Source organism: Epinephelus moara, chromosome 1 (assembly GCF_006386435.1).
Source record: "Epinephelus moara isolate mb chromosome 1, YSFRI_EMoa_1.0, whole genome shotgun sequence".
Taxonomy (NCBI): Eukaryota; Metazoa; Chordata; class Actinopteri; order Perciformes; family Serranidae; genus Epinephelus; species Epinephelus moara.
In genome coordinates this window covers 48,719,289-48,734,606 of record NC_065506.1, presented here as the reverse complement: position 1 = coordinate 48,734,606, position 15,318 = coordinate 48,719,289, and the positions used below count along the sequence as shown (strand labels likewise).

Below are 15,318 nucleotides of genomic sequence, written 5' to 3'. Positions count from 1 at the left end.
GTCTGGCACCAACAACCATGCCACGTTCAAAGTCACTTCAATCACCTTTCTTCATCATTCTGATGCTCCGTTTGAACTTCAGCAGCTCGTCTTCATCATGTCTACATGACTAAATGTTAATGAGCTGCTGACACCTGATTGGCTGATGAGCTATTTGTGTTAATGAGCAGTTGAACAGGTGTACCTAATAAAGTGGCTGGTGAGTGTTTTTTGACTTTTTGTCTGTTTCTCTGTTTGTCATCAACTTCTTTTCGATGATGCGTTAACTTCTTTCATCAGTTCTTTCAGTGGACTTGTTTTCAAAATTATCAGTGTGGTTCTTTCTTTGTGATCAGAGCAGATAACTTGAGCGTCTTTTATGCAACTGTAATTTATTCTCTGGGAAAAGAATTGAATCTGTTTTATTATCATATTTTCTATTTTACTTTTCCTGCAAAACCATTTTTTAACCACTAAAATGAACGTTTTTTGGGGCATTCGCTCTTTTTATTTCACCAAAACGTCATTTATCTGTTACTAGTTAAAACTCTACAAAATCAAATGCATTTAAAGAGCACAGCACGACAGCAGGGAGAGAAATCTGGGTTTGTGTTTTCACCTTGAGCCACCTGAGTAACTTTAGTTCAGGATGAAGAGTCAGAAGTATGTTTGAAGCTTGATGGTGGTTTCTGTTACAGAAATGAAGGTTGTACTCTTCCTGTACCTCCAACACAAAGACACACACACACACACACACACACACACACACACACACACACACACACACACACACACACACACACACACTCAGGTCCCATTTAGCAGCTGTGGCTCCTTTCAAAAATAGGTCTGGGGGCAGCTGGGTAATTTCACGCAGCCACACAGAGAATGGACACAAATAATTCCCTCTCCCTCTGCAGTCATGGAGAATCGCTCCGGCTGGATTTAATCCTCCTGCAGCAGCTTCCTGCAGGCCGACACTGGAGATCCTTCAGGTGTTGAGTTTGATCAGCTCACACTGGGACGGCCTGATTATTCAGCAGATGTGTATTTGTATGAGCATCTAGTGTGTGTGTGTGTGTGTGTGTGTGTGTGTGTGTGTGTGTGTGTTTGCCTGCCTGAGTGTGCAGCTCTGTACTGTTATGTGTTCTGTTTCTAAACTGTGTTTTGCTCCCTGACCTTTAAACCTGAAGCTGACACAGAGCAACATTACATAGCATTAATGTGAAGTCATGTTTGTGTCACCTGATGAATGTCAGTCCAGTATTCTATTTCCTTTTAACTCTGTTTTTGGTCTCCACCATCTCCTGAGGACACATCTGTCTGTTCAGCAGCTAAATGCTTCACTGAGTTCATCAGCTGGTCTCTACCTGTGTGTGTTCAGGGCTCGACAGTCGCTGTGTGTTTATCAGAACTTTTTCTGCCTGCTGCTGAAAACTGATCAGAGTGGTGACAGTGAATCAAAGAGTTAAACCAAAGCAATGAGCTGCGAGATCTTAAACATTTCAGAGAGTTGAGGGAAACTGCTGCTGAACTGGCCTGTCATTGGTTGGTCTTTGGTTCCAGGTGACATCACACTCAATGCGTAGTGTCTATTTAGCATGTTGGTTTCTAACCCTATAGTTAAAGATGATTATGCATCATGTAAATACTGTTTCTCTGTTTATGGTTCTTTACTTTTCCTCCTGAAATTGTGGTTAATTTAATCTGTGCAGACCTTTACAGAGACGTAAAAAAAAAAACGACCTGTGACAGGTAGGCAGGTCAGTAGATCAGTCGTCGGTAGGTTGGTAGGTATAAAGATAGGTACTTGAGTGAGTAGCTACGTAGGTAGATAGATAGTGCGTTAGGTATGTTGGTATTTTATTTTCAGTATTTTTTTATTGAACAACTCAAACATTTCACTTGAACACAAACGGTACCAATAAAACAAGAACGATAGTTACATTTTAAAGTGCAGTTTTCTATTGATACTCTCTGATTTTAAAGAATCCCTAACTGCATTATCACAGCCTTTCGTGATGTGTTTATTGTGCATGTTGACATGATGATGACAATTTTAAAAAAGCCATGTATACTGCACAGATGTATCAACAGTACGAACACATTGGCACAAAAATAATACAGTGCAATACACAAAGCAAATAAAAAACTATATATATATGGTTGTCTGGGACGGTTTGAGTATTTAAATAAGTCTCTTCAAGTCAGACATTCTTTTAGTTGGTGTCATGTCTCATATAAATGCTCCATTTTTCCAAGTTCTTTATAAATGTGTTCTTTTTAACTCTCAAAACGTAAGTCAACTTTTCCATAACTAAAATTTCATGGACAATTTCCAGCCACTGTTACTGTTTTTTTTTTTTTTCTTTGAGCCAGTGCCGTGTAGGTATGTTGGTATGAAGGTAGGTCGGTGGGTAGAAAGATAGGTAAGTTGGTTAGTATGATGGTAGGTAGGTTAGTAAGTAGGAAGGTAGGTAGGTCAGTAGCTACTTAGGTTGGTTGGTATGAAGGTAGGTCAGTATAGAAAAAGGTACATGGGTAGGTAGGTAGACAGTTTGGTATGAAGGTAGGTGGATATAAAAGGTAGGCAGGTAGGTAGATAGGGGCTAGGAAAGTCAGTATGAAGGCAGGTAGGTCGGGATAAAGATAGGTAGGTTGGTAGGGAGGTGGGTCAGTGGGTAGGTTGGTAGGTATGAAGGTAGGTAGTAGTCTCGCCACCAGACAATCGGAGATCTCCGCCTTCTGATAGTCTGGGGACACTCCTTTCTAAAGTGTGCTTAACACACCAGAGAAAACGGCCGGCAACAAAGCAACGCCTCTTGCGTTTTTTAAAAGGACACGCCCTCCCGGAAATGTGCGCTCCCCCTTTTCACGTCCGAGCTTGAAAATGGATGCTGAGAGATTTAACTCTGTTTTATCAAACGTGTGCTCAGTCCACAAGATTGTGGGAATGAAGGACTTACAGCGACTTTGTTTAAAACTTTTAACGCAGTGGGACTATGTTTACGAGCAAGAGTTCAGCGAGCCACCGAAGGACCGCCCTGCAGATTTACTATTGGTTCTGCAACGTAGGGAGTTTTTTTTAAACTCTGAAATTGTATCCGCCCATCTAAAGACAAAATCAGGGAGAAAGTCATCAGTCTTTAGTTAAGCAAAGCATCTAAAGACTGACTTGTGAGTCTAGGTGGGTAGGTCAGTGAGTAGGAAGGTAGACAGGTTGGTAACTAGGTAGGCCGGTGGTTATGAAAGTAGGTAGGTAGACAGGAAGGTAGGCAAGTAGGCAGGGATAAAGATAGATAGGTAGGTTGGTGGCTGGGGGGTAGATAGGTAGGTAGGTCAGTAAGTAGAAGGTAGGTGAGTAGATAGGAAGGTATGTAAGTCAGTAAGTAGGTAGGTCAGTAGGCCGTATGAAGATAGATACATTGGTAGGTTGGTAGACTGGTAGGTCAGTTGGGAGGTAGGTGGGTCTATTAGCCATTTTTGAAATTCCTCATAAATAAAAAAGACAGCTGTAATGCCATCAACGACAACAACAACAACAACAACAACAGCACCAAAAGCAAACATCAGCACTAACAGAACACCTGATCATTATTACAGACCAAATCACCACATATCAATAACGTCCTCATTAAAGGTTTTATCAGAGTTCCTGCAGATTTGGTTTTATGGTCAAATTACTCCTCGACAGAATCAACCAGGCAGCAGCTCCTGAAGCTGAGAGACTTCTAACAGCTCTAAACAACTGTTATCATATTTAAAACCGGAGTAAACTAGAGATAGATATACAGTATACCAGAGTATAAACTGTGTGAATATCATTAACTGTTTTCTCCCAGCATGCTAACAAATGATTCAGTGAATTGTCCCTTTAAATATCCATATATTGACTTTAATTTTGCTGATGTCACATATTTCCTTCAGTTTTACCTCCACTGTGACGCTCATTGCAGGCGACACCTTGATTAGCATTTATAATCCGACCACCGTGTGGAGGAGTGCACCGTCAGCATCCTGCTGCAGTGAAACCAGATCCCAGTGTGAATCCCACAGCCAGACTGTGTAACTGTTTCTCCTGCAGAGATTACCCACCAGTGACAGGACGCTCCACTCCAATAAATCACACAGTCACACGGGCTGGAAGGAAGTGCAGCATCCACAGAAGTGTGTTTCCTCAGAGCAGGAGAGGCAGCGGACCTGATTACCTTCATCCATCAGAGCTGAGCAGCCGAGAACGAGGACAGAAGGATGAACCCAGTGGATTTCAGCTTCTGCATCCTTACATCAGTAATGAGGGAGCAACAGGAAACACAAGGCTGCTGCTGATGTTGGTTCATCTCAGGCATGTTGGTGTCATCGCCTCTTTTCTGGGTCCTGATAATCTGGGCCCAGTTTTTTTTATTTTTTAAATGTGATGCAGGTCTGATTGATCCCATGTCTCGCTGCCCAGGATCAGCTGAGACATCTTAATTATTTGCTGTTTTTTCAAAGCAGCTTTGGACTGGATCAAACTGATCCAGACACAAACTTTTCAAGGTTACCAAGTCCTAATAACCACAGCTCTAAATGGGAGTACATATCACAGTGTAGGCAGTCTGCCAACAAACACACAGCAGATACCACTTTTCACCACAGGTGCCGCCAGTGGTGTAGTGGTAACTGACGAGGTGGGTGTACTACTAGGTAGATAGGTAGGTTACTGATGAGGAAGTGGGCATACTCTCCTATATATTACAATGGCTTTTTAGCTGATAGGTGGGTATACTGCAACTGGATAGAAAAAGAAGTGGGTACACCCCGTATACCTGAGTATACCCTCCACTTCACCACTGGGTGCCGCCAAAGAGAACAAAATGGTGATCTTTGAGATTAAAACTTTAAAATAAAGCTGCAAGCAGCGATGAACGGACCCTCGCACCTTTACGGATTCGGTTGTTAAAGGGGCAAAAAGCTAAATCATTTCACCGCTAGGTTCGCTGTTGTGCACTGCCTGTAGAGCAAAACAAAGTGTGTCATGAGCCACTCCTCCCTCTACCTCTGCTCTCCACCCCCCACCCCCCACTCGCCTCGTCTGTGTCGGCGAGCACCGCAGCATCTCCACGGACTATCACATCCAGACGGTCCCGGTGTTTCTTCCGCAGGCTCCACTTCACTCAGCTTCACTCAGCTGCCCGATATACCTGCTGCTTCTTCCCACATTAACCTGAATAACAAACCAGGGCTCGGTGCTCCGGTTGGATCCAAACGGAGAGCCACTAGCTGGGAAGCTAGCGGAGGCTAACTGGGTGTGCTGGCAGCTGAGTGAAGTGGAGCCTGAGGAGGAAGCACCGGTTAGCCCCAGTTTCACTACAGGCAGATTCACTCACCACAGGGGCGAGGAAATAAAACCTAAACAGCCAACTTAGTTTAGCAGTTAGCAATGTCTTTCACTCACTCTCGGTCTCTGCTGTGTTTAGCTATTTCCCTGCTTTCCTGTTAGCGTTAGCACTACTCGGCTGCCACGCTAACGCTCCTACTCTTCTCCGTGAGCCCGCCACAGGTCCGGCTCACATGAACGTACATGAATGCGCAGCCGGACCGGCTTGTAAACAATGGGCTGGAGATCAACACAGAGAGAGGGTGTGTGAGGTCATGCTATACTCCAGATGAAATTACACCTCTAGTTCTTCACATAGCAATTTTTTAATTCCTTCAATCTAGAAATGATGAATTTCGCTTATTGCTCCTTTAATTTCTCTGAAAGTGTCATTCTTCACGCAGGGGTGAGATGGTACATCCTTCATAGAGTGTGGGCACTGAAATGACCCCTTTCACATTTTGTACCACTTCCTGTGTCCACTATGTGGCACTGGAGAACACACAAATTATATGTCATGTTGCTGTCAATCAACTGTAGACCACACCATGTAAATTTAACCTAACACTTACTTCCTGTTGCCAGTAGGTGGCACAATAACTGTTGGCATGTAGATGTGTTCAGGGTGGGACTGTCATCAAACATGTGAAGTTTGGGCAGATTGGACCATTCGCCTTGGAGTTAGAAACCATTTCATGACATAAACATGAAAGTCTGACGCCTCGCCACGGTCACACTGTTTGATGAAAACTCACACTTTGAGCAACTTTTCATGTCGACGGTCTTTAGATGGTCCGGACAAAATTTGAAATCAATCGTACAATATCTCTAGATGGAGTTTGTTAAAGTACGGTCCCTGGACATTGCCAAAAATGCACAAAAATTGCACAGTGAATTCAAAATGGCTGACTACCTGTTGGGTTTAGGGCATACACGTCTTGGCATGTTTAATGTACCTCCCCATTTTTGCACATCTACCACAGAGGCTACTCCGTTGAAATTCTGGTGATACTAGTCCAGTGTGCATTGTGCTTAACATGTTGCTGGTTTTGGTCTTTTCATTAGATTTGTTAATTATAAGAAAAGTAGATAGAATACTGCGAGTCTTATCCTTTAACCTTGTCTTCTATGTTTTCATAATAATTTATGTATTTACTACAGAGTTTTGGTGCTCAGGGTTTTTTGCTCTCTGGTGTCTTTTAATGCAGCTTTAAAAGAAAAAGCATCTGTAGTTTTAACTTTAAATTAAGAATCAAACTGTATCAATAAACACTAAAGCATTTTGTTAAACTGTGCTGGCAGAATCTTCAAATCTGTCAACAATCAGCTCGATGAGTTCTGCACTGAATCAAATCTCATTTTTAGTCTGTTAGAAAGAATCTTTCGCAAACTGGATAAACGATTATTTTATTTCACTTCTGAAGAAACACTGGAGAAGAGGAATGTTGGACAAAGTGATCCTCGAGGAGAGTTTTCCAAGGATATAATTATTACCACTCCCTGCTCTCTGTGTTCTTACTGAGAGCTGCTGTTTATAAAAACCAGTCACGTGGACACTTTCTCCCTTTGAGGGACCGCCACTGAACCTCATAACCATAACCAGAGACCAGGGGAGACATCAAATTATCTTCCTTCACACATTTTTATTTAGTAAAGGCCCTGAGATGCATACCAAACACAGCAGGTGGATGAAGAATACATAAAGGTGGAGGTGGTGTAGCCTCTGTGGAGGCTCTGTATGGACTGAAGTTACTGCGCTGAATGTTAAACAGGTGTGAAGTACAGAAGTGAAGAAGTAAGAAGAAGAGAAGCTCTCACAGGTCACCGGCAATTTCACTTTAATTATCCCAATCATCAACGACTTCAGAGAGACTCTCCGACCAGTTTGGGTCAATACAGTCTCACTGCTGTCCTGATTAGCTGAAGAGAAGAGGTTTCTGCCACGGAGGACATTAAACAAATTTAGGAGTCTCACACTGCAGCTTAAAATATGCATCATGACAAGGTGAGGGACATTTATCATCACTGATGCATTTCTCTGCAGTGTAGAAATAAACTGACTCCTAGCTCACATTATGACTTACAGACAGGGTAGTGCAGCCGGAGCGCACCAGAATGAGGCTCCACCACTTTTTGTCCCAGGTGGGGATATAAAATATTCACAGTCGCATAATACGGATGAAGTTCAAATATATTTTTAAACCCATAAAAGCTCTAATCATTACTAAAATGAACGTCATGCAAGAGAGACACAACTAAACTAATGATCAAAGTTGTCATATTGAGATTTAAGGTGTGTTTGATTCATGACATCAACTCATGCACTGATTACTATAGAAGAAAACATTCCACCTTAAGAGTAAAAGATAGCTGCCAGTACATTACATTATTTTTTCTCAGTCTAAAGCTGATAACTGTACATGAAATATGCATCACTCCTCTGATGGTTTCTTTATCTGTGATGCATTTACAAAGACACATTACAAAACCTGTTAAATTTCACCAGCTTGTTCTGCATCCACAGCGCCTGCAGGAAATGAAATCAGGCCACAGTTACAGCTGGTGCAGAGACATAAAAAAGACGCAGCAAGCTGCAGAAAGCGCTCCGTCTTATCAGGGCGGGACTCAACCATAAAGGCAGTGCGGTGCACCTTGTGTTTTACAACCTGCAAAACACTCCTGAAGGTACTACTGAAGGCCGCTAACATGACGTCATAAGTTCTGGTTTCACTTTGGCTCAAACTGACACAAAACACCGTCAGACGTTCCAACTATGGGAAAACATTTTCAAAAACATTTTCACAAACAAAAATAAGGCAGTGATAAATAACTCTAACCAGTGACACCTTCAGAGATCACACTGAAATAGATTTAACCCCCAGCTGCAGGAGGGAATATTTAGTTTTTGGTTAACTTGGTTAATAAAGAATCAGCACCGATGTGATTGCGATAGTTTCTTTGATCATTCAGCGTACTTTGGCACAGCACACGTGCAGGCCGAGGGGATTTTAACAACGTGCTAAGAAGCATATGAATTCTTGAGTTATGGTCAAAAATGTGTGAGGTCACACTGAACTTTGACCTTTGACCACAATATTATAGTCAGTTTTAATCTTCAGTCCAAGTGGGCGTTTGTGTCGAATTTGAAGAACTGACATTTTTAAGGCACCATTAAGGTGTTCGTGAGATATCACGTTCACAAGAGTGAGACAGACAAGGTCATGGTGACCTTGACCTTTGACCACCAAAATCTAATCACTTCATTGTTGAGCTGAAGTGGACATTTTTGCGAAATCTTTAGAAATTCCCCCGAGGCGTTTCTGAGATGTCGTGTTCACAAAGATCAGACGGACAACCCGAAAAAACAATGCTCTGGCTGCGGCTACCTTCAGTGCAGAGACACAAAAAAATCTCTGTTCTGCTTTATTGTCAGTGTGACATGTTTCACTTCCATGACAGAAAAGGCTTTCAGGGTGAGGACTATTTTCTGGACTAAGAGTATTTTTTGACGAGCATGAAAAAGTGGTTGGTATCTTCCAAAAGTCTTTATCCAAAATCTTAGGCTGCTGTCAGCCCTAGAGTCGTCTCCTTTGGTCTGAATCAGGGACTCATGTTGTTCCAAAGTTGTATAATTGCCTAGAGTTAGTTCATGTTCTCACGGCAGCATTTACAAGAGGACCAGATCAAATGCCTTGTGTGAGAAAGCTGCTCTTGATTGGTCAGAATTTCCATGTGGGAAAAATCCAGGAAGTAAAGCAAACGTTGAAGAAGAGTACACTTGCAAGATAAATGTGACACTTTCTAATGTCACAATGGAGGGACAACTACGCAGGTTGATTTTAGCGCTGCTCATCGTGGACTATATTGCTGTCATTGTTCATTTTAGTCAAACCATACAGTTTGAAAACGAGGCGCGGCTCCAACTAGAAAACAATGTTTTGATGCATTGGATGTGCTGAATGTGCATATTAAGGCAGTACAGGAGGAGGTGCACATTAATAATCCTCCAGGACTGTAACATGCTCATGTTTAACCCAAACAATGTGTCATGTGACTGCAGTTGGTTCACATCCAGGTCGGAACACCTTCTCACCACAAACCAACCGCACCAGAGTTCCTTTGGAGCCGGACTGAGACCACCTCTGCAAGAAGGTCTCAGTCAGGTTGTTTTGGTGTGTTCACACCTGCACAAATGAACCACACTGAGGGGGCAAACCAACTGGAGTTTGATTGAACCAAACCAAACAGGGCAGGTGTGAAAGCAGCCTCACATTCAGACCAGTCCTCTCAGCACCCGGAGCTGTCCGACCTGTCGAGGCCCAGCATCAGCCCGGAGCCTCTCTCCAGAGAAACTTGGTGACTGTTAGATGGTACATTAACAGCCGCAGCAGAGTTTGGTTGAACACTAAAAAGGTTTTGATGTCACCTAAAAAATGTCGCACACAAATATGACACAAAGAGGTGATAATACACATTTTATTCAGAGGGGATATTGTGATTTTTTTTTGCTAATTAAATGTCATTAGATTAAACACTGAACACTAATTTGTGTAAAATAAATGCGGGTCGGCTCATTTGTGATAAAAGTTGAGTTACGCAGTTGTTTTGTGACAAAGTAGATGTGACGTTCTTCTCCAAGTTGAGCTGAGGAGAAAGTGATGTAATGATGTGTGCTGACTCTGCACATGTAGACAAGTTGTTTCCTAAAATAGAGTTCAAAATGCATTTAATTATTCAACACAGACCTAAAATAGTGCTTGACTCACTATTGCCAAACATGTCATGTTTTAGTCAGCGTGCGACGGCTTCTGCTCTTCCAGCCTGTTAGTTCAGAGCTGGTATTAATGCTGACGTGAGGAAAAAAGGAAGACGCCGTCCTCTTCTTCTCTCTGATGGTCAAACTGAGGGCTGATTTAAACTCGTCATGACTCTTTCATTTCTTGATTTTTCCTTATTTTAATTATGACAAGTCCAAGTCGTCACAGTCAGAGGCTTCAACAGCTGCTGAGGAGACTGCATCAACTCAAGTACTGTACTAATGTAGAAACCAGAGGCACGTGCACTGGGTGTTCATTTTGGCAGCTGTTTTAGATTTAGTCTCAGTCTAGAGACGAAAATGTTCATTAGTTTTAGTCACATTTTAGTCATTTTTATCCTCTATTTCTGACTGTAGTTTGAGTTAACAAAAATTCACAACATTTTAGTCATAATGTTTTCTGTTTTTTCTCTTTAAACTAATCCAGTGAGGTATAACTCATGGATCATAAATCAGACTCAAGGTGACAGGTTGTATAAAATGATGTGTGTGTCATGTCTCCAGCAGTGTGTGACAGGATTAAGGGCTGATTTACGAGCACACACTTACTGATCATCATCTGAAAAGCTCAACATCTCTCTATTTATGCTCTCAACAAATAACTAATGTGAGCCAACTAGGATTTGTCCCCAGGTTCATTGTAAACTCTGACTTATCCATGTGACTGTTAAGAAGCAGAAACATAACTTGTTTCTTCATGTGCAACATGTTAGTCTGGAGGTTTAAACTGGTGTCCTCTCACAGAGTTGGTGATTCAAACTAAACTTTCATCTCTGTCAGAGAAAACTGATCTGAGTTCAGACTGTTTACTTACAGCACAGCTACACTCACAGATAACTGAGCCTCCTACCTGCCTGTCAAACACCATCAACCCACAAACCTTCTCCAGTCCGGACTGAGTGGAGTCCTGCGGGGTGAAGCTGTGAAGTCTGCGAGCGGAGCTAGCTGCTAACAGCCACCGCTGCAACTAACAAACTCCACAAATCCATTCAGCAGCTCCACCATCCACAGTCAGACACACACGGCTGATTATTTACTGCTGAATTACAGCTCACAACTCGCACCAACCCAAACATCCTGGTGCAGACTATTTACTGGAGTTTACCAGCCTGTGGCTCATCAGGCATCTCAAGATCATTACAAGCTCAGTGGCCTAGTGGCAGAGTGTCCGCCCTGAGACTGGGAGGTTGGGATTCGATCCCCAGCCTGGTCATACCAAAGACTATAAAAATGGGACCCATTGCCTCCCTGCTTGGCACTCAGCATCAGGGGTTGGAATTGGGGGGTTAGATCACCACATGATTCCCCCCTCAGGGGATGGGTCAAATGCGGAGAACAAATTTCACACACTCAGGTGTGTGACAATCAGTGGAACTTTAAACTTTAAGCACGGCCCTTCTCAGCTTTCAATGTCTGTTAGTCCACCAACATTTTCATCAGGTCATGTCTTGTCAATGAAAATGAAACTTATATTTTGTCTTAGGTTTTATTATCAAGATCTATTTGTAGCTCGTCATCGTCTCATTTTCGTCATGAAAAAAGGTTGTTGACGAAAAATTTTCATCATAGTTTTTTATCTAACAAACACTGCTTGTACTTTACTTGAGTATTTCATTGTTATTCTACTTTATACCTCTACTCCACCACATGTCAGAGGTAATTATTTGTACTTTTCACTGCACTACATTTGTCTCACAGCTTTAGCTACTCTACAGATTCAGACTTTGCAAACAGCTCCATCTTGCCTTTGTGTCCTTGTGTATGAGTCTGTGTCTCCTATCTAAATTCAGAGGTTTCTGTGGGTCTGTGAATGGACGGTGAGGAACGATTCCATTGGTACCATCCACAACTTTTCACTGAGGAAATGGAAAAATGCGTACCAAATTGAACTGAACTGAATTGTTCCGTACCGCTTGGTGGAAACAAGGTCTAAAAGATCTGAGTACTTCTTCAGTCTGACCTGCTGCAGGTTTTGTTCCACCTTTCTGATGATTTGTGCTTCTGCTGTTTTCAGAAAGACAGACCTGCATCAGCAAACCATTTATTAAAATAAGGGCAGACAAGAAACACATGATAAATATGTGGTTTAAACATCAGAGCGCTGATGATGAAGAGAAATCAACAGTTAATTGAGGACTGAAGAGTCAAGCTCACCATCTGCCACAGACTCACACGCTGTTAATGCTTTCATGTGTGTGCACATAATTATGTGGGCATAACCACATGTGTGTGCTGCATGTGTCACCAGCTGGTTCAGTGATGAACTGATCCTTTCAGACTGTGACACTGTGACGCTCAGCCCGACTGCTCTCTTAGTGAAACTGCACAAATCAACACCATCGTGTTTCTGTTGGCGTCGACGGAGCTGCTGAACATCAGAGACGCCTGACTGTGTAAATGAGTTAGTTTTAATTGGACTTAATTTCATCAGTCTGACCTCTGTGGGGATTTGCATTCATTATTCTGTCTGTCTGTCTGTCTGTCTGTCTGTCTGTCTGTCTGATGTGAACCACAACAAAGTTATGTTTGTGTACCACAATTAAAAAAAAAAGCACTGACACTAAAACACATCAAAGTAAAATAATTACCTGAAAACACACAGAGGCTGACATACCTCACATAAAGCTGCAGTAAATTAATATTTAATGATAAAAAAATGTTTCACTCATAGCAGGATTTTTTTTAGTAAATCTAAATCCTGTTCAGGAATGTAAAAGGTTATCTAGTATCCTGTGATATTCTGCAGTTATTTTTCTTATTGTGACCAAATCACATAAAAATACAAAACCAACAGTAAATGTATCTCTGAACAAGTTTCTGTGAAGTGCTGTAAAATTTAGTTGACGTAAAACACACGTTAAACACACGTTAAACACACATTAAACACACATTAAACACACATTAAACATGGCTTAATAGAGACAAGTTCAAACACAAGTACACAAATCAGCTTCACTATAACTCGCAGCATTCACAGACAAACACTTGTCTTTATCTGGACACATTTTCCCCACAAATACAACATGCTAATGTTATTAGCACAAGCCTATGGCATTTTACATTGTATAAATTAGCCTAGCAGTATATACTTTATACTAGAAGTATAAATCCCGGTTTAGATGTTAGCAGTTAGCAGAGAGTTAAATGCAGCTTTATGGTTTCAGTCTGGAGCTCTGCAGGTACATAAACACACACCATGGCTCACACACTGTCACCCAGGAGAGAGTGGTCTAGGTGGGCCAGGGAGTGTGTGACATATCATATATGTACCAGGCTTGGGAAAAAATAGGCATGACAATTTATACTCATGGTTCACGATATAGTTAATTTATACATCCCACATGGATCAAGCCACGATACGTCGTATATAACGATAAATCACCACCTAATAAACTGACAGGTTGAGTGAATGTCTGGCTGCACACCTAAAATAATTTTGAAACGTCTGATAAAACGTCTCTGATGGATAACCTTTACTGGGGGGTTCATGTACATATAAAAAAAAAACATAGTGGTGAAAATCCAATAGTTTTTATCAGACTGATATCCTTTCAGTTCCCTCTGGTAGAAGAAACAACCAAGCAGAGCTCATTAAAAATGCAGACGTCTTCTACACAGAGAGCTAGCTGCCTCGCTACATCCATAAAAATAACAACAGAAAAATGGGCACAAAAGTGGCAACGATCCCTGATGAGATCAGTGCAAAACAAACTAAATAACCCACCTTCCAACTGGAAATGAGCTGACATGAAGATAAACGACAGATCAGTGGGATTATCAGGGCAACATCCTGAAACCAGGAATCCAAGAAATCAACTATTTTGCCTCCAAACTTCAGGAGTTATCGGCAAAAACAGAAAGTTTACTTTGATGTAATACGAACTCAGAAACAAAGCTGAACCAAAATGAAGGTTGAGAGGACACAGTGACTGAGTAACAACAGGAAGCAGCGTACCATATGTACCTGTTTAATGGCTCTTGAGTTCAAGCGGAGGCAGGAGAATGGAAGTCTTTGACCTTTGACCTGGAACTGCTTTACATCAGCTGTGGAGAGAAAACAGTACCGTGGTTACTGTCAGGTTAAAACAATACCATGATATAATGAAATATAAAATAACAACAAAGTCAGGCACCTTTAGCGTTACAGAAAAGGACAGTGATCGACCAACATTGTGATTTTATCTGACAGCCCTAACTAAGAGACCCTCTACAGAGTCGGATATTCAGTTTTTCCAGTAAGTACATTTTGTTTAAATAGTTTAAATCTGTTTTTTGCTAGCCAACATTAGCAATAGCACAATTAACCAGAGGTTTAAATGCACAGTGTTAATCAAGCTAGCAGCTAGCATTAGGGTTATCTCCACCCTCTCGTCCAAATATGGTCACCTCTGGCTCTAAAAATCTAAGATGGCGACGACCAAAATGCCAAACTCAAGGCTTCAAAGCTGGAGTACACTGACCAGTGGGTGACATCACAGTGTCTGTTTTTGGTTTGTGGTTGTTTTAATGGCTTTAAGCTTAAATTTTTGCTAACAAAAAGTCTGCATTCACATTTTAGCGTTATCAAAGGTATGCTGCATTTAAATGGAGCTCGTGAGCTCATGTTTACGACATGGGAAGTCGTGTACGCAAAGTCGTGATCTTGGAGCTTTCCAAAAATTTAATCCACTTACGAGATTATGAATCCCACAACAGAGGGCAGTTATACGGTTGCTTCTTGTGAACATGGTAAACATGACCCCATTTGATAGGGCATTAAGCGGGATTTATACTTGTGTGTCAAATCGACGCCATACCTAGGCGTAGACTGATGCATCTCCCCAAAAATGTAACTACACGTCGCAGTGACGCAGACCTCCTGTCTGTTTTTTATTATTTTTCTTAGTATAACACTATAGCTTTCTCATTAAACCTTGTGAGTTGTAATGGATCCAAATTTTGTTACATTACCTTTGTTAAATGTCGCTGTTGTCACTGCTAGCTGCTAGGCTAAATTATACAATGTAAAATGCCATAGGCTTGTGCTAATAACATTAGCATGTGTATTTGTGGGGAAAATGTGTCCAGATAAAGACAAGTGTTTGTCTGTGAATGCTGCGAGTTATAGTGAAGCTGATTTGTGTTCAAAACTGTCTCCATTAAGCCATGTTTAATGTGTGTTTAA

The 15,318-nt window shown here is 41.6% G+C and overlaps 1 protein-coding gene across 2 annotated transcripts in view; it reads right to left on the bottom strand.

Annotated features, from left to right (window-relative positions):
• LOC126395759 (tetraspanin-18-like) overlaps nt 1-15,318 on the bottom strand; it is a 67,421-nt gene that overhangs the window by 33,919 nt on the left and 18,184 nt on the right. The window contains exon 2 of one of the 2 annotated variants that reach the window (XM_050053472.1): nt 14,110-14,198. In XM_050053472.1, the coding sequence (XP_049909429.1) occupies nt 14,110-14,112 (3 nt within the window). In that variant the 5' untranslated portion in view covers nt 14,113-14,198. The remainder of the gene's footprint in view (nt 1-14,109; nt 14,199-15,318) is intronic. The other variant, XM_050053480.1, reaches the window with a different exon arrangement.